This window comes from Spathaspora passalidarum, assembly GCF_000223485.1.
Source record: "Spathaspora passalidarum NRRL Y-27907 unplaced genomic scaffold SPAPAscaffold_5, whole genome shotgun sequence".
Lineage (NCBI taxonomy): Eukaryota > Fungi > Ascomycota > Pichiomycetes > Serinales > Debaryomycetaceae > Spathaspora > Spathaspora passalidarum.
Window position 1 is genome coordinate 313,404 of NW_006767429.1, and position 17,475 is coordinate 330,878.

The 17,475-nt window shown below is 37.3% G+C and overlaps 7 protein-coding genes across 7 annotated transcripts; 5 read left to right on the forward strand and 2 right to left on the reverse strand. All coding sequences in view use genetic code 12, as the record gives it.

Annotated features, from left to right (window-relative positions):
- Window positions 1-10: 10 nt before the first annotated feature.
- ERG4 (delta(24(24(1)))-sterol reductase) lies at window positions 11-2,405 on the forward strand (the record flags this gene model as incomplete). The annotated part of the gene is made up of 1 exon (XM_007376026.1): window positions 11-2,405. One exon carries the CDS (start codon window positions 39-41, stop codon window positions 1,446-1,448), a length of 1,410 nt encoding a protein of 469 aa, XP_007376088.1.
- Window positions 1,634-2,377, reverse strand: SCL1 (proteasome core particle subunit alpha 1; the record flags this gene model as incomplete). Its single annotated transcript, XM_007376027.1, has 1 exon — window positions 1,634-2,377. One exon carries the CDS (start codon window positions 2,375-2,377, stop codon window positions 1,634-1,636), a length of 744 nt encoding a protein of 247 aa, XP_007376089.1.
- Window positions 2,406-2,568: 163 nt separating the features above from the next.
- Window positions 2,569-4,020, forward strand: HOS2 (histone deacetylase; the record flags this gene model as incomplete). Its single annotated transcript, XM_007376028.1, has 1 exon — window positions 2,569-4,020. The coding sequence occupies one exon, from the start codon at window positions 2,954-2,956 to the stop codon at window positions 3,827-3,829; it is 876 nt and encodes a 291-aa protein (XP_007376090.1).
- Window positions 4,021-4,926: 906 nt separating this feature from the next.
- Window positions 4,927-6,771, forward strand: SPAPADRAFT_154279 (serine/threonine protein kinase; the record flags this gene model as incomplete). The annotated part of the gene is made up of 1 exon (XM_007376029.1): window positions 4,927-6,771. The coding sequence occupies one exon, from the start codon at window positions 5,002-5,004 to the stop codon at window positions 6,769-6,771; it is 1,770 nt and encodes a 589-aa protein (XP_007376091.1).
- A 1,565-nt stretch (window positions 6,772-8,336) lies between these two features.
- MIH1 (putative tyrosine protein phosphatase) lies at window positions 8,337-9,959 on the forward strand (the record flags this gene model as incomplete). The annotated part of the gene is made up of 1 exon (XM_007376030.1): window positions 8,337-9,959. One exon carries the CDS (start codon window positions 8,337-8,339, stop codon window positions 9,957-9,959), a length of 1,623 nt encoding a protein of 540 aa, XP_007376092.1.
- Window positions 9,960-10,650: 691 nt separating this feature from the next.
- On the reverse strand, window positions 10,651-13,356 carry FOX2 (bifunctional hydroxyacyl-CoA dehydrogenase/enoyl-CoA hydratase; the record flags this gene model as incomplete). The annotated part of the gene is made up of 1 exon (XM_007376031.1): window positions 10,651-13,356. The coding sequence occupies one exon, from the start codon at window positions 13,354-13,356 to the stop codon at window positions 10,651-10,653; it is 2,706 nt and encodes a 901-aa protein (XP_007376093.1).
- Window positions 13,357-14,685: 1,329 nt separating this feature from the next.
- Window positions 14,686-17,160, forward strand: SCT1 (bifunctional glycerol-3-phosphate/glycerone-phosphate O-acyltransferase; the record flags this gene model as incomplete). The annotated part of the gene is made up of 1 exon (XM_007376032.1): window positions 14,686-17,160. The coding sequence occupies one exon, from the start codon at window positions 15,603-15,605 to the stop codon at window positions 17,091-17,093; it is 1,491 nt and encodes a 496-aa protein (XP_007376094.1).
- Window positions 17,161-17,475: the final 315 nt, after the last annotated feature.

The window sequence follows — 17,475 nt, forward strand, 5'->3', positions numbered from 1 at the left end:
CTCTTCCACTACGACAAGCAAACTAGTTTTTGTTAATCATGTCTGTTGAATCCTCGGAAGACCAAACTACTTTGGTTGAAAGCTCTACTCCACAACCTCCCAGAGGCTACCTTGCCAAGGATCAAATCGAATATGAATTCGGGGGTCCAGTAGGTGCTATTGGGATGATGGTTGGATTCCCTTTATTGATGTGGTACATGTGGTTAAGTGCACAATTCTACAACGGTAAACCGGCCTGGCCTTCAGCTGACCAATCCTGGTCTGACTTTATCACCGTTGACTTGTGGAATTTGTTTGTTGAACACGGATTACCTTCTTTTAAAGTATGGTTATTCTTTACTGTTTTCATTGTTACCCAAGCTGTTTTCTACTTGACTTTACCTGGTGTTTGGACAAAAGGTCAACCATTAACCCATTTGAACAATCGTCAATTGCCTTACTTTTGTAATGCAATTTGGAGTTTCTATACTTCCATTGTATTGCTGTTGGTATTACATTTCACTGGGTTATGGAAAATTACCTTTATTTTGGACAATTTTGGGGCCATTATGACCACAGCAATTTTCTATGGTATTTCCCTTTCCATTATCTTGTACTTGATTTGTCTTTATGTTACTGGTGATTACCATCGTATGACCGGGAACCACATCTACGATATGTTTATGGGTGCTCCATTAAACCCAAGAATTGGACAATACCTTGATCTCAAGATGTTCTTTGAAGTTAGAATCCCATGGTTTATCTTATTCTTCACTTCATTAGCCTTGTGCTTCAAACAATATGAAACCTATGGCTATGTCTCCCCACAGGCCGTGTTTGTCTTGTATGCCCATTGGCTTTATGCTAATGCCTGTGCTAAAGGTGAAGAATTGATTGTCCCAACTTGGGATATGGCTTATGAAAAGTTTGGATTCATGTTATTGTTCTGGAACATTGCTGGTGTCCCATTTACTTATTGTCACTGTACTTTGTTCTTGGCATACCATGAACCAAAAGAATATCAATGGCCAGTCTATTACAACATCTTGTTGTTTGTTGTTCTTACTGTTGCTTACTACTTCTTTGATACTGGTAACCGTCAAAAGAATAGTTTCAGAAGAACAATGGCCGGTAACACTACTCTTAGAAAGACATTCCCATATTTGCCTTACTCCGATTTGGTTAACCCACTGTATATCAAGTGCGAAAATGGTTCTGTATTATTAACTGACGGTTGGTATGTCTATGCCAGAAAGATGCATTATACTGCTGATTACATTCAAACTTTAACCTGGGCCTTAATGTGTGGATTTAGTTCACCATTCCCTTGGTTCTTCCCTGTGTTTTTCTTTATCGTGTTGGTTCATAGAGCTTATCGTGATCAAAGAAAGTGCCAAAAGAAGTACGGTAAGGATTGGGACAGATATCTTGAAAAATGTCCTTACATGTTTATTCCTTATGTTTGGTAAGGAAACGAACTGTTGGCTGCATAGAGTAAAAATATAGCATTAGGGATTATTTTATAGCATTCAAAAAGAAAACACACTTTAATATTACGCCTTGTAGTTTATTACTTCAAATATAATGACTTGAAATAGAGAACAGTAAATACTAAGTTTCAGTATATTTATTTTGTGTAGTGTAAATACTTGAGCTAATCCCTTTCAGCAATTGCCACTAATCTTTCGTCGATTTCTTCAGGGGACAAAATACGGAATCCATCCTTGCTAGCTACACCAATTTCAATATCATTCTTTCTAAATTCTGTACCAACAACATTACTCAAGGCAATGATAGAAAACTCTACAGTTTCCTTCCAATCACCGTTGATACAATCAACCTTCTTAAACTTCTTTTCTAAATAAGTAGTAGCTTCTTGTTGTTTAGGACCAGTGGCCACGGCCTTAACCCCAGTATAGTAACCCGCTGGATCACACTTAAATATTTGTGGGCCTCTTCCTTCTTCTTCATCAAACTGACATAATGTTAATGCAACCCCGAGTGGTCTCATGTATGCTCTTTGCGTATACAATTGAGATAAATTGGCCAATCTCTTGGACAATCCTTCGACGGGGATTTCGTAACCGTATTTATATCTAAATTCACTAGCTTCGGACCTGGCTCTCAATGCCTGGGCTCTGGCATCAGCAATTGACCCAGTAGCGACAAGACCAATGGATGGCGTGATTTTGAACATGTATGATACGGTGGCTGGGTCGAGTAACTTATCTGGTATTTTCTTTTGCAGAATTAATACAGCACAATCAGTACCGGTGATACCCATGGAAGTGATGTTGGACGAATTGATGGCTTTGAATGCATATTCTACCTGATAGAGTCGACCTTCGGGCGAAAAAATCGTAATGTGTCTATCGAAACCTGCTGCTGATGAGGACATTATATGTGTATGGTTGTGGCAATGTTAGATAGTTGGAATTTTGCAGGTGGCGATAATTTTGATGGTAGAAAAAACATAAAGACATTTTCAAAATGTCGCACTCAGGTTTTTTTTTGCCTCCCGACATTTTCAAAATGTCTCAATATTTACCAGCCAAGTTTGAAAAAGAAAATAATTACAAGCTGACAACTATACCAGTTAGCGATGGACACGGAAACATTTACTACGGATAAGAAGACGACGGAATATACCCCGCTCTATCAAGTAAACAAGAAAACTACCACAAATGTATCATATCATTACAACCCTGAAGTAAGTGGGTACCATTACGGAGCCTTCCACCCTATGAAACCGTTCAGACTTATGTTAACTGATCATCTCGTGATATCATATAAGCTATATGAGAAAATGGATTTGTATACACCACGAAGGGCAACTAAAGAGGAGCTACTTGAGTTTCATTCAGAAGATTATATTGATTTTTTACGAACCATCACGCCTGAAAAAACAGCAAAGCTCGCTGAAGAAACACTAGCAAAATTCAATATTGGAGATGATTGTCCTGTATTTGATGGAATGTACGATTATTCAGCGATATATGCTGGTGCCAGTCTTGATGCTACGAGCAAATTAATCTCGGGTATGTCAGATATTGCCATAAATTGGTCTGGTGGGTTACATCATGCCAAGAAATTTGAACCTAGTGGATTCTGCTATGTCAATGATATTGTGCTAAGTATAATCAATTTATTAAGAGTACATCCTCGTGTGATGTACATAGATATAGATTTACATCACGGAGATGGAGTTCAAGAAGCATTTTATACCACCGACAGAGTAATGACGGTTTCATTTCATAAATATAATGGAGAATTTTTCCCTGGAACAGGATCAGTGGATGAAATAGGATTGGGTAAAGGAAAGAATTATGCCATAAATGTACCGTTGCGTGATGGTATAGATGATGAATCCTATATACGATTGTTCAAACTGATTATTGAACCATTAATTACAAAATTCCAACCTACTTGTATTGTCCAGCAATGTGGGGCTGATTCCTTGGGCTATGATAGATTGGGATGTTTTAATTTGAATATTCGAGCCCATGGTGAATGTGTGAAGTTTGTGAAATCGTTTGGAATACCAATGTTGGTGCTTGGTGGTGGTGGGTATACCCCAAGAAATGTTTCAAGATTATGGTGTTATGAAACTTCAGTATTGAATGATGTCACTCTAGATGCAAAAATCCCGAATTATTTACCAACTTATCAATGGTTTGGTCCTGACTATTCCTTGCATCCACAATTAGAAGGAAGAATTGATAATAAGAATCTGAAGAAATATTTGGAAAGTATAACCCAAGAAGTTTTAGAACAGTTACGATATTTGAATCATGCTCCAAGTGTTCAAATGTATGAAATACCACCAGATTTGCCTGGAGCTAAAGAATAGGCTTTCTGCTATTGTCATTTAAATATGTACCCAACTTATTAGGTTTGAGACCTAAATAATCACCTGCACTAGTATCTGGCCCCACAGTTGTTAATACAATATAGAAGTATTTTTGAGCCTAAAATAAAAGTTTATGTGATTTTAATAATGTATTATTAATAGTTTTATATGGGAATAAATTAGCACATTTTATATCCTTACGTTTACTTATGAATTGCACAGGCTGTTTGTTTCTAACTTCAGCAAAGGTCGACATCTTGGCCATCCATCAAATCCAACAACGCATCACAGTATATTTGTTTGCTGCCAATCTAACCAAGTTGGATTTCTGTTTTTGTTTTTTTGTTTTGTTTTGTATTGCTTGTGGAAGTCCTATTTTCAATAGTTAATAAAGACTTACCAAAACAAAAACAAGGAATCAAACAGGGTAATTACAGCAGTCAAATCTACTATGATGAAGTGAAAGGTTTGACGGATGAATAGGATGATAGTTGTAGTGTTGACTGCTATTAACACAAACTTGACTGACTGGAACATGTTAGTAACACTACTACTGGCCAATTTATAAGAATATGGGAAATGGTCCTAGCTCTTGAATGAGACAAGCCCTGGATTGCGCTATCTTAAGTTCGTGTTTGTTATGTCAGTTTTGGCTATAACAATCCCGAAACCTAACTTAGTCAACACACGATTTAACTCGTTCAAGTGATACACCTTCTCTCATTGTCCTTCAATTCTCTTTCAGTAATATTAATGATTACAGGAAGCCCAACTATTGTTTGTTGTAACTGCAGTGTACACAGAACAGGTTGAAACCAAAGTTGGTTGCAAACGCAAGAATCCTTAGATACACTTAGTTTAAGTAGACATATAATGGCCAGCAACGACATTTTTGGTGATATAGACAATTTTATAACATACTGATGATTCATATCACTAGCATTACTAACTGATTAGTCCATTATTTGATTGATTATATATCGTTTAGTAATTATTACTAAGAGAAAAAAAAACAATAACACAAAAAATTTAATTACGCGTTTAGACTGTTCTTTTTTTATCAACACATTTCTTTCTGCAAATCAATGCCTACTATCACGCTACTGCTATACTATATATAAAATTTCCCGCACATTGATTTTACTTGTTTATTTTAGCGATATATACGGACCATGCCGCCTACTACTACAAGGCTAACAATAGACCTTGATCCCAAATCCCATAAGAAAGTTATAAATAATCAATACAAAATCGTCAAGAAAATAGGCCAGGGTCAATATGGGAAAGTCCTCCTAGGTCAGAGCACAACTAATGGTGATTACGTTGCCATTAAGACTATAAACCGAATAGATAAATCTCGGCTCCTTACCAAGAATTATGTTTCACCCATCACCAAGATCAAACGAGAAATTCAAATCATGCATGAATGTAATCATCCCAATGTTGTAAAATTGTATCAAGTAATAGATGACACCAAATTCGACAAGATCTTATTAATTTTGGAATACTGCAAGTTTGGGGAAATTGACTGGAAAAATTATAACCATTATTATGAAAAATATACCTCGAAAAGGGATCCACCATTGACCCTAAACAAAATCCTTCGTGATGTTGTTCTTGGGTTAGAATACCTTCATTTCAAACGGATAATACACCGAGATTTAAAACCGCTGAACTTATTAATTTCCAGTGATAATACCATCAAGATATCTGATTTTGGTGTTAGTGTAATATTTGAAAATGAACAAGATATGAGTGAACTTGGCAAAACCATGGGTACCCCGGCATTTTATGGTCCCGAGTTGTGCAGTTTCATAAATAACAGATATTCCATGATAAACAATTCCAACCATCAGCTTAATAAAGTTATTGACTATAGGATGGATATTTGGAGTTTAGGGGTCACTATATATGCCCTTATGTTTAATGATTTGCCATTTAGTGGTAATAATGAATTTGAAATGTGTAAGAATATCTTGACTCAAGAATTAAAGTTCCCTCGAGTACGACAATCATCAAAGTGTACCGCCAGTGATATGCAAGAATTAATTCTGTTTAAAAATTTATGCAAGTGCTTGCTTGCCAAGGATCCAAACGATCGAATGACATTGGCCCAAGTTAAACTACATCTGTTTACTACATTTGACTTGAATGATAATGAGAAATACAAATATAGAAAATTTAATAATCCTTATATCCACCAGCATAGTCAAGGATTACCTTCACGAATAAAGAAATTCTTTTCAAAACAAAAGACTACCAAACCTACGTTACCTTCAGTTCCTGCTAGTTCGATAAATGCCTCGTCTAGCTCTGTCGATAGAGCAAACATAAGCCTAGAGCATGTTGATGATTTGCTTGATTCATACCTTGATGATTCCTCATCCATGGGAAGTGTAGAGGAGGAAGATTTTGACACCACTGATATATTAGCTGAAATCCATTCGCCATCACCTATAGTTAAACCATTACCACCACAACTTGACTTGACGTCATCGGCACATTCATTCATAATTGGAGAGAGTTCGCCAAGTTCTGCATATTTCAGTCCCATGAAACGATACTTTAATAATAATAACAATAATAATAATAATAATAATAATGAATCACTGCCTGCTGTTAGTGATTCGAAACCAACTATCCTGTCATTGACTCGTGATTTTGGTGAGTTAGATTTAATACCGCCTCCATCGATGCATAAATCGACAACTCCTAAGTTAAGTCCATCGAGAAAAAACTCAATTTCTAGTAGTTCCAGTAGTTTAAATTTGAACGGATATTTAACTGCTGATGATTACAGCCCACGATCTCACTACAAACGAGGTCTGAGGGACGAAAAAAAGGAAGAACCTGAGGAGGAAGAGGAAGATACTTTAATATTTGATGAGTCTATGATTAGGAATTATAATGGGATGTCTGACTATTTAGATAATATAGATTAATAGAATATGTATTTATGTGGAAGTACCTTTAACACTCATATCATTCAACTCTTTGTTCTGTATCACCTTGAGAGCACGCAGTCAAAGGAAGGGGCGTTGTAATTAATACTCATTGTCACACAATTTTCCTTCCTGTATAATATTAAGGTTTGAGGCATGATGTTGCTTACTGTTGTTGAAAACAATACACAACCTAATGAGGAAGTTATTCTTGTAAGTTGCTTTCCATTTGTTTACATACCAGTTTATAATACCATATCGGTACAAACTGGTCACACATTATAAGTATGTAAGTGCAGATCTAGACAAATCTCCTGGGGAAAACTGGCGTCGATGATCCAGTAGGTCATGCACATACCGTGCTAAACCTAGGCAGATACTAGCAGCTTATTCCCCACATATCTTGGCGGTGATAAATGGATTATCTTGGCAGTCATTTATTGCAGCTTCATGAATGACTGGATCTGGTTTAGGGATTGCATTATTAGTGTTCGACCAAGAAAAAACGAATGTATTTCGCAGCCAATCTCGCAAAATATTACCAATTATCCCCTCCTACAATAGCCAAGAAATACAACAAAACAAAGTTCATTTCCAATGCATGATCCTAAAAATAGAGTTACGTTACAGATGACCTTTTTTTGCGGTATGGAGATGTACACCGCTTTAAGTTGGGTCCTGGAAATATAGCCGCCTTGTTGTGGGGTGTTGCGCTGTTTTTCCCCCTTCACTATTTGTTTACCTGACTACGATCAATAGCTATGAGCCGTAAGAAGTAAATAATAGAAACAAGTACCATGGTTGTATTTTTCTTTTTACCACGGCTCATTATTAAAGAAATCTAGTCTTGGCTGCCGTTTCAAGTCAGTCGTGTCTAAAAGTGATGACACCGAAACTACCCTTTTAGTTTATAATAACTAAACAATAAGAGTGACACCAATTCTTTTTTTTTTTAGTTTAAAAAAAAAAAGTTTGTTTTGTTTTGGGTGTTTATGTTTTAGGAAATTTGCAGTTTAGTTCTGATTGTTTTTTTTTAACTTATAGATTTGAAAAATTTCAGGTTATCTGAAACAGGGAGACGCAAATCATTACCATAAATAAACCCGTGATTGTTTGGTAGAACTTTTTGTTTATTCGTGTTTTCCCACTGTTTCTTCAGACTGTTGAAGCTTATACACCACAGATCACTCGTCGTTCGTTACCAGGGTATTCGATTAACCCATTATAATATTTTTTTGTCTTGTGTGTCAAAGTTTTTTCGTCTACATTCCTTTATTTGGCAGTTGGAAAGTAAAGTTGCTGTGGTTACCCTTAGGCAGGACGCACTAAATTTTTGCACATTAAAATCACTCCATTCAGAAACTTGCCGCTAAGCAGGTAATGGGGAAAGGCTAACTGGCTAACATATATTACGAAGAGCTTAGACCGTTTTTTTTTCTTTTTTTTAACAAGATTTTCCTCAGCCACATTCATTCCTTTTTAATTAATACACGTTGATTATGACGTGTACTACCACGACTTCTCCGACCATAAAACGAAATCACACACGTCCTCGTCGTTTCCCCATGCCCAGCAGTGATCTGGTATCACTTGACGACGAAGCATACGAAGAAGAGGACGATGATTACGACGATGAGGAAGATGACCATCATACATCGTCATCGCCACTTTTCAGACGACAACCATTTGCAAATTTGTCTAATTTAGTTATACCCGTGAAGAAATCACTCACTACATCTACAAAGTCATTCACAAGATCCATAAATGAACTTTCCAAACTGTTTTTGCATACTCATAAAGACGAGTCCGACCAAGAGTCAACTGAGGAAGACGACACGTTTGAAACCATCAACGTTACCCTGCCCACTCCTGCCAAACCCACAGTTCGTCGATTTCACTCCATGTGCCAGACATCGAAGGAGTTTGAGAATTACCAATTTCAGTCAGACAATTCTCATTTGAAACATACCAACATCATAACAAGCATCCTGGACACAGACTCACTTCCCAGAATAGACGCGGACCAATTGTATCATATTCTTCATGGACTGCATAAATCGGAATTCGACGAGTGTATTATTATCGATTGTAGATTTGACTATGAGTTTGAAGGTGGACATATTATAGGTGCGATCAATTTATCTACCAAGCAAGAACTTGAAACAAAGTTTCTTTCGTCAATGTCTCCAAGTAACATCAAACGTTTAATTGTGTTTCATTGTGAATTTAGCGTGTTCAGAGGCCCCATAATGGCTAGACATTTACGTAAATGCGATCGAATGGCCAATAGTGAATTATACCCTTACTTGACATATCCTGACATTGTCATTCTTGAAAGCGGATACAAGGGTTTCTTTATGAAGTATCCTTATTTATGTCACCCGCAAGGCTATGTTGAGATGAAGGATCTTAATCATGAATCAAATTGTGCTGATCAGTTACACAAGGTTAGACAAGATAGTAAATTAGTACGAGCAAAATCGTTCATTACTAATAATACGGAAATCACCAGTCCAACCAATTTACACACTCGTTCACAATCATTTACCAATACTACAACTACAGGAAAAGTCGTAAAACGACAACGATCAAATTCTAAAGTCATCTCCTCGAGACTTAGTCGGGCATCTACATTTTCATTTGAACAATCAATGTTTACTTCATCTACTTCATTATTATTATCACCTACAACCCAGCCAACGTCGCTCTTTGATGAGTTCCTTCCACCATCCACGTCATTCCGTAACACCAGACCTACATTAACTATAAACTCGTCGACATCTTCATTTTCCGACAATGGGTTCTTTTCCTCTAATGAATCCCTAACTGATGGCTACTCATCCTCGTCCTCGCCCTCGTGTGATTTCGAAAAGCCATTGCCGAAACCACCAAAAACCACACGCGTATCAAACCCGACGATTTCCTCCTTTAAGTTCCCCATCAAGAGAAATTGGCCTGTGCAACCATCATCATCTTCCGACATATCTTCGTTAATTTCGTCGCCATTGTCGATGCAGATTCTCACTCCGAATTCGTGTGAAGCCGATTCTACAGAATTGATCGATCCTATTAATGACACGCCCGTGGAGTGCACTATGCTTAAGCGATACCGTCATGGACGGTTGTCTAGTAGTGTAGGCTTGTACAGTTTTGCTGATTTGGATATAGATGAAGGTGACGAAGAGTAGACAATTGCATATAGAGTATAGTAATGAAGTTTATGGATTGAAGCGAATGTAGACCAGGCGCAGCCCTTCACTCACCTCAGTTGTAATAAATTTAAGGTGATATACATGGTGAAATTTTTGAAAAAAAAAAAAAGATTGAACTAGGACTTGCCCTAATGGGAAAGGACGATGGTGCCCCCAAACAGCTAAAACAAGTAAAGAGTAGTAGCAAAACAAATAAAGTTTGGTTTAGAATAAGGTTTTGGATAAATACGAGTTTGAAGGACGTACAAGACCTTACATGTTATGGAATTAGCCTAATGAAGAAGTGTTCTTAATATTTTCCCTATTTTGGAGATATTGGTGGTTTCAGACTTTTAGGTAGATATAACTATTATCGGGCCAAACAGTCCAATTTATATATAATTGTTTCAAAGTTTACAGGTTAGTACTAGTCCTCACATTTTTGAAACAGTTGCTTTAGTTCTATTTGCACGTGAAGATAGTTGGATCTGCAGAACCTAAACTTTGGCTTTGCAACCATTGACTAGCAACCTTATCTCGATGTTTCAGCCTTGTATTGATGTAATCACCCATAGAAGAACAGCGGATCTAAGGTTAAACTAGACTTTCTCAGTATCTACAGTTCAGTCTTAACTAAAGTCATATTCAAACAAGATATATATACTATAAAAACATAAATACACTTCTCTTAAATTCTTGATTTTGGATTTCCAATCAATTTAATAGCAGCATTATTAATGGCAATAGTACCTCTATCAACAACATGAGTTTGGAAAATAACAATTTCCCCTTCCTTCCAAGCGAAAACACGCAAGGTTTCCCCTGGGTAAACAATACCAGTAAATCTACCCTTGATTTCATCAAACATACCAAACTTGTCAATCAAGACCTTGGCGGACAACCCGTAGGTACACATACCGTGCAAGATTGGCTTAGGGAATTTGGCACCCTTGGCGAAATCAGGATCGATATGTAATGGGTTACGGTCACCACTTAATCTGTACAAAGCAGCTAAGTGTGGACTTATAGGAACATCAACTTGGTAGTCTGGTTGACGCTTTGGAGCATTGAATTGTTCAGTAGCAAAAGTACGACGTTCTCCGTAGACCTTAGTGTCACCTTGACAGTTTCTAATGAAATAAGTAGCTTCGTTGGAGTAAATGACTTCCTTGGTGTTGACATCAACAGATTGGGATCCATGAACGACAATGGTGTTGGTACCCTTTTGAGTAACAGCCAATGGGTTAAAAGTGGTTTCAATGGCACCTTCAGTTGGAGGAGGCCATTTGTGAACCTTCAAGTAGTGTTCACCATGAAGCAACATCATTGGTTGGAAATTTCTCAATAACTTGGCAAATGAATGTTGAGATTTACCTGAGTTGAAGGTAATTAAATGACCAAAAGTTGGGATAACTTGGAAATCGGAATGGTTTTCATAAACATATTTCAATTGAGTAGTGTCAGCACCAAGAGAGATGTTGTATAAGATAACATCACGGTCGTTGAATCTAAAGACTGGGTCATCTTCTTCTTCTTCTTCTTCATCCTCTTCTTCGTCATCGTCATCGTCTTCATCATCATCGTCATCACCACCAACAGCGGACAAGATAGCCATAGAAGATTCGGTAGCAGACTTTGGATTTTCAACTTGGCTAAAGTCGGTGATCTCATTCAAGTGGTCACGAACAAATTCAACAGTGGTAACATCTTCCTTACAGACAGCACCCTTAGCTCTTTGCCAACGGGTGTTACCAATCCAACCACCACCAATTTCAAAGGTTTCACCAGTGACTGGAACTTCTTCAGAACCCAAGTAAACCAACAATGGAGCAACTTGATCAGCATGGTACAAGTTCTTGTCTTCTTCTCTGAAAATAGTCAAAGTCATGGCAGTTTCAGCATGAGGAGCAACAATATTACACTTGATGTTGTTCTTGGCACCTTCAATAGCAAGAGTCTTGGTGAAACCCAAAATGGCAGCCTTGGCCAGGGAATAGTTGGCTTGACCAAAGTTACCATAAATACCAGAAGTTGAAGTAATGTTGACAATTCTTCCGTATTTTTGGTCATTGAAGTATGGCCAGGCTAATCTACACAAGTTAAAAGTACCAACAAGGTGAACTTGTTGAACATCATCCCATTCCTTTCTGGACATCTTAGCAAATGAACGATCACGTAAAATACCAGCATTGTTAACCAAGACATGAATGGTACCATACTTGTTAATAACATTGTCAATGATTTGTTGGCCTTGAGTAGCGACATCGTGTTCATCAGCATGGGCTTCACCACCAGCAGCCTTGATTTCAGCCACGGTTTGGGAAGCATCCTTGAAATCGTTAACAACAACCTTGGCACCATACTTGGCAAACCACTTAGCGTATTCCTTACCTAAACCAGCACCGGCACCAGTGATCAAGACAACTTTACCAGCAAGTGAAACTTTAGGAGCGCCAGTGGCATCGTTAGGAGGTAACTTCTTGGCTTCAGCAACCAAAGTTGGGTAATCATTCAACATGATTGGTGTTTGGTTCTTCAAGTATTCTGGCTTCTTGGAATCATTGAAGTCGATAATTTCTTGGAATCTCTTGGCGACAATTTCAGCAGTGAATGTTTGGTCTGGCTTAACCAAAATACCACCAGATCTTTCCCATCTGATTTGAGCATAGAAGCCAGCGGCAACTTCAAAGAACTTACCATTGACGTTACTAGAATCGTGGGACAAGTACAAGACTAAAGGAGCAACCTTTTCAGGACCCAACTTTTCCAAAACTGGAGGTGGCAAAATAGATTCGGTCATTCTTGATCTGGCTAATGGAGCGATGGCATTAGCGTGGATATTGTAACGGTCACCTTCCTTGGCTAAAGTTTCTGCAAAACCTAATAAACCAGACTTGGCAGCAGAATAGTTGGCTTGACCAAAGTTACCGTATAACCCAGCAGGGGAAGAAGTGTTAATAATTCTACCATACTTTTGCTTTTGGAAGTATGGCCAAGCAGCCTTGGTGACGGCATAAGCACCATTCAAGTGAACATCTAAGACCAACTTGAAGTTTGGTTCAGTCATCTTCTTGAAGGATGCATCTCTTAAAATACCAGCATTGTTAATAATGATATGAACAGTGCCAAAGTTCTTAACGGCAGTTTCAACAATTTTTTCACCGTTTAAGACATTGTTGTAATCAGCAACGGCAACACCACCGTTCTTGACAATTTCTTCAACAACAACATCGGCAGCACGGGAGTTACCACCCAGACCTTCAAGAGATCCACCTAAATCGTTGACAACAACTTTGGCACCTCTTTTGGCAAATTCAAGGGAGTAGTATTTACCTAATCCACCACCGGCACCGGTGATGATGACAACCTTGTCTTTAAAGTTCAATTGCGACATAATATTGGAGATCTATTTAACAAAAAAAAATAAATAAATAGGGCAAGTTTGGTTTGTTAAAAGAAGAATCCTGGTTTTGAAAAAGTTATGAAAAATCACAAGGATTGGGGATTGAAGGGGATATATAAATAGTGGTTGGTAGTAGAAATTTAATTGCGGGGGTTTGGGTGGGAAAGGTTAGAATTCCTTGTGATTCTGTGGGGGAGAAATGAAGCCGAGCGTTTGGCGGGTTAACTGAAAATAAAAAAAAACCTTCGGATAAAGATTGCGAAGGCACCATTGTGGCAATTCTAAGGAACCGCAGGAAAAAAAAAAAAAAAAAAACTTACCGAGGAAGTTGGAAATTACAATTTACATAGTGGAAAATACGGTCTTTAACTGCTGCATTGTATCGATACGTCACAGTCTCAGATCTAGACTTATATTTGCATCTTATGTCACAATAGTTTACAATGCTTACCCGAGGCATATTTTCAGTAGATCTGTAGATGTATACAAAAAAAGATATCAGAAAGCATTTGAAAGTATAATTTTTTTGCAGGTAATATAACCATTTGTATCTACCAGTTAGAGTATTATGGTTAAGTTTTCCATAGCAATTAGTGTGTGTGGGTGTGACATAATTACCCCACGGAGATTTGTTTCCACGGTAAATCTTTTTTTTCATCAAACAAATAGGGAAATATTGTATAATTTAGTCCGAGGATTTTCCTCTTGGTGGAGTAAAGTTGGGTAGTACTGTATATAAATTGTTCCATTGTTATTTATACACTTTCATATCCTCGTTAACACCGGGAAAACAAACCGAAGTACATACTTCTTCGATTGATCTAATTAATTTATACCTTCTTTCATTGTCCAAATTCGTTATTTCTTGCAGTTGTCATATGTCTCACAAACTTCCTCTGGAAATGTCATCGATTGCCCGTTTTGGAAAATTAACATAGATTCACAACCGATATCGGATACTAAAAGCTTCTCCCTGATCGTGAGCTAACCCTAAAGATTGGGCTAATCTCCAATAGTTTAATTCTACAAGCTTGACCTGCATGCCAGTGGTGCAACTACAATATGAACACTGGTTATAGCCTAAACTGTTAGTTGAACATTTCCAAGCTATGTATGGACAATAACCATTGTGGGCCGATACAATGTCATGTGCTTCTTAACCATCTCCATTTTATCAATACGTTAAACATCCTACCGATATTGATGTCCTGCATATAACAAAGAACACGCCTGGCCAATACAAACTACAGTACAATTTTTTTTTTCCTTAATATTCTATCAATTCCCCATAGTTAAGAAAATTTACCTTTTTATCTTTTTACAATCTTTCACATTTCAAGAAATTGGGCAAACTTCTTGGCTACTGAACTTCAACAAGGACAAGTTACAATACCAACAGCTGGTGGTCCGACAAGAATTGTCAGAAATTAAAACCTTTTCCATTTGTCACTTTTCAGTCTGTTGATCCATATACACACTAAGATACACACACACACACGCACACACATTGAATAGACATATACATGCCTGAATTCAACTTTAAATACAAGCCATTGGCATGGTACAGACTAGCCATTTACGATTTACTCCTTTGGGTTCTTTCCATTGTATTTGATTGTTTCTTTAGAGAAATCCGTCCTAGAGGTGCATTCAAAATCCCTCGTGAAGGTCCTGTTATCTTCGTTGCTGCTCCCCATCATAATCAGTTTGTTGATCCGATCTTATTACAGAACCAAGTCAAGCGTGAAGCAAACAGAAGAATCTCCTTTTTGATTGCCGCCAAGTCTTACCTGTTGAAGGTTATTGGTACTTTATCCAAATGTCAGTTGTCGATTCCTGTTGTTAGACCCCAGGATAACTTGACAAAAGGTACTGGGAGAATTTTTATTGATTTTGAGAAAGACCCATTGTTGGTTAGAGGTGAAGGTACAAAATTCACTAAGGAATGTTCCAAGAGAGGATTAATTGCATTACCACAATCATTAGGGTCTTCGGAAATTGTTGAGATTAAATCCGATACTGAATTAGTTCTTCGTAAAGAGTTTAAGTCCACTGATCAAGTCAAGAACCTTTTAACAAAGGGTTGTTCCTTTAAAAGAGCCGATAAAGTTGATCAAAAGAAGGTTTATCAATTGGTGTTTGACCATTTGAGTGATGGTAACTGTATTGGTATTTTCCCAGAGGGTGGATCCCATGATCGTCCCGATTTGTTGCCTTTGAAAGCTGGTGTTGCTGTCATGGCTCTTGGTGCAATGGAGCATAATCCTAATTGTAATGTCAAGATTGTCCCCTGTGGTATGAACTATTTCAATGCTCATAAATTCAGATCTAGAGCTGTGGTTGAATTTGGAGATCCTATTGAAATCTCTCATGATTTGGTCAAGAAGTACACTAACCCAGAGACAAACAGAGAAGCAGTGAGAGAATTATTGGATATTATCACCTCTGGTTTGAAAGCCGTGACTGTCACTTGTCCCGATTATGAAACTTTAATGTTGATTCAAGCCGGAAGAAGATTATACGCGGGAAATTTTGCTCAACAATTACCATTGCCTTTAATTGTGGAAATGAATAGACGGTTAGTTATGGGGTATGAACATTACAAGAACGAGCCAAAGGTGCAACAATTGAAGGAAAAAGTATTGGCATATAATGATATGTTGAAATCGTTCCAATTACCTGACCATCATGTTGAAAAATTGGAAGATTCCAACAAATTGCATTTGATTCCTATTTTAATTACTAGGGTGATTAAGCTTTTGATTTTGTTTGTTTTGGCATTACCTGGTGCCACTCTTTTCTCGCCAGTTTTCCTTTCCACCAAGATTATTTCCAAACGTAAAGCCAAGGAAGCTTTGGCTAATTCTGTGGTTAAGATTAAGGCTAATGATGTTATTGCAACTTGGAAGATCCTCGTGTCTATGGGTATTGCTCCAATTGTGTACAGTTTTTATGCATCTATTGGTACTTACTATTGTTCAAAGCATGGATATTTCACGTCATTTAAGTTGTTTTGGGTTTGGGTTATCCTTTATATTTCTGGGATTTTTGTTACTTACAGTGCTTTGCTTACTGGAGAACAAGGATTGGATTTGTTTAAATCAATTCGTCCGTTGTACCTTTCAATTTCCACCTCTTCAATCACGGAATTGAAAACCATGAGACATGAATTGAGTGAAGAAATCACAGAATTAGTTAACGAATTTGGACCCCAATTATTCCCTAACGATTTCAACTTGTTAGAATTGAAGGATCATTTGAAGATCAGTGATGACGTCAACTATGTTGATTCTGATGAGGAAGAAGAAATCAAGACTCAGCAATTAAGATTAAGAAGACTTACCAGAAGAAAGCAAGAACGTAAAAAGAAGAAGAATGGTCTTGATGCATTCAATAACAATTCATCAGATATCAGTGACGGATTATTGACTTCCGATAACTCCCTTTCTAATATTCCTATGTTTTCTGATTATCAATTATACAGAAACTCGTACTTGGATCTTCAAGATAATTCAACCAGTACTAGTTCAATTTATGATGATTATCGGTATGCCCAAGCTGACCAAAATTCTCCAGCTCAACATGCCGTGCATGCCAAATCTCCATTAAGTAGACCTGGATTAGATAACAGTTCATCCTCGGAACAAATTGAGTTGAATTTCGCGGGTAAGAGTTTGAGTGATAAGATTAAGAATAAGATGAGGGAAAAGAGAGAAGAGGAAAATTAAGATATTTCCCATATAGCTTTAAATAGTGAAATAGAATAACGTAAATATCACATTCTAATTGCCTTCCACGAGGGATTGCCAAGGTTAAAAGTCTAGACTTGACCACATGTTGTTCCATTCGAGAAATGCGGCTACAATTGCCAAATATGGTAGCAACCATTTCGTATTTATCACGTGATGCATAAACCAAGAAAAATATTCAATTTAAAATTTCTTTTTTTTTCTCACGTTTCATTGTATTTTTTTTTTTTGCTTAAACAAGAACTAACGCAACAGTACACTAAAACCATGGCAAGTGGAAAACCGCATCGTAGGCTTTTTTTTTACAACAGATTTCACTCCAGTGTTTTTTCTTTGTAACTTCATTTACATAATTTATATT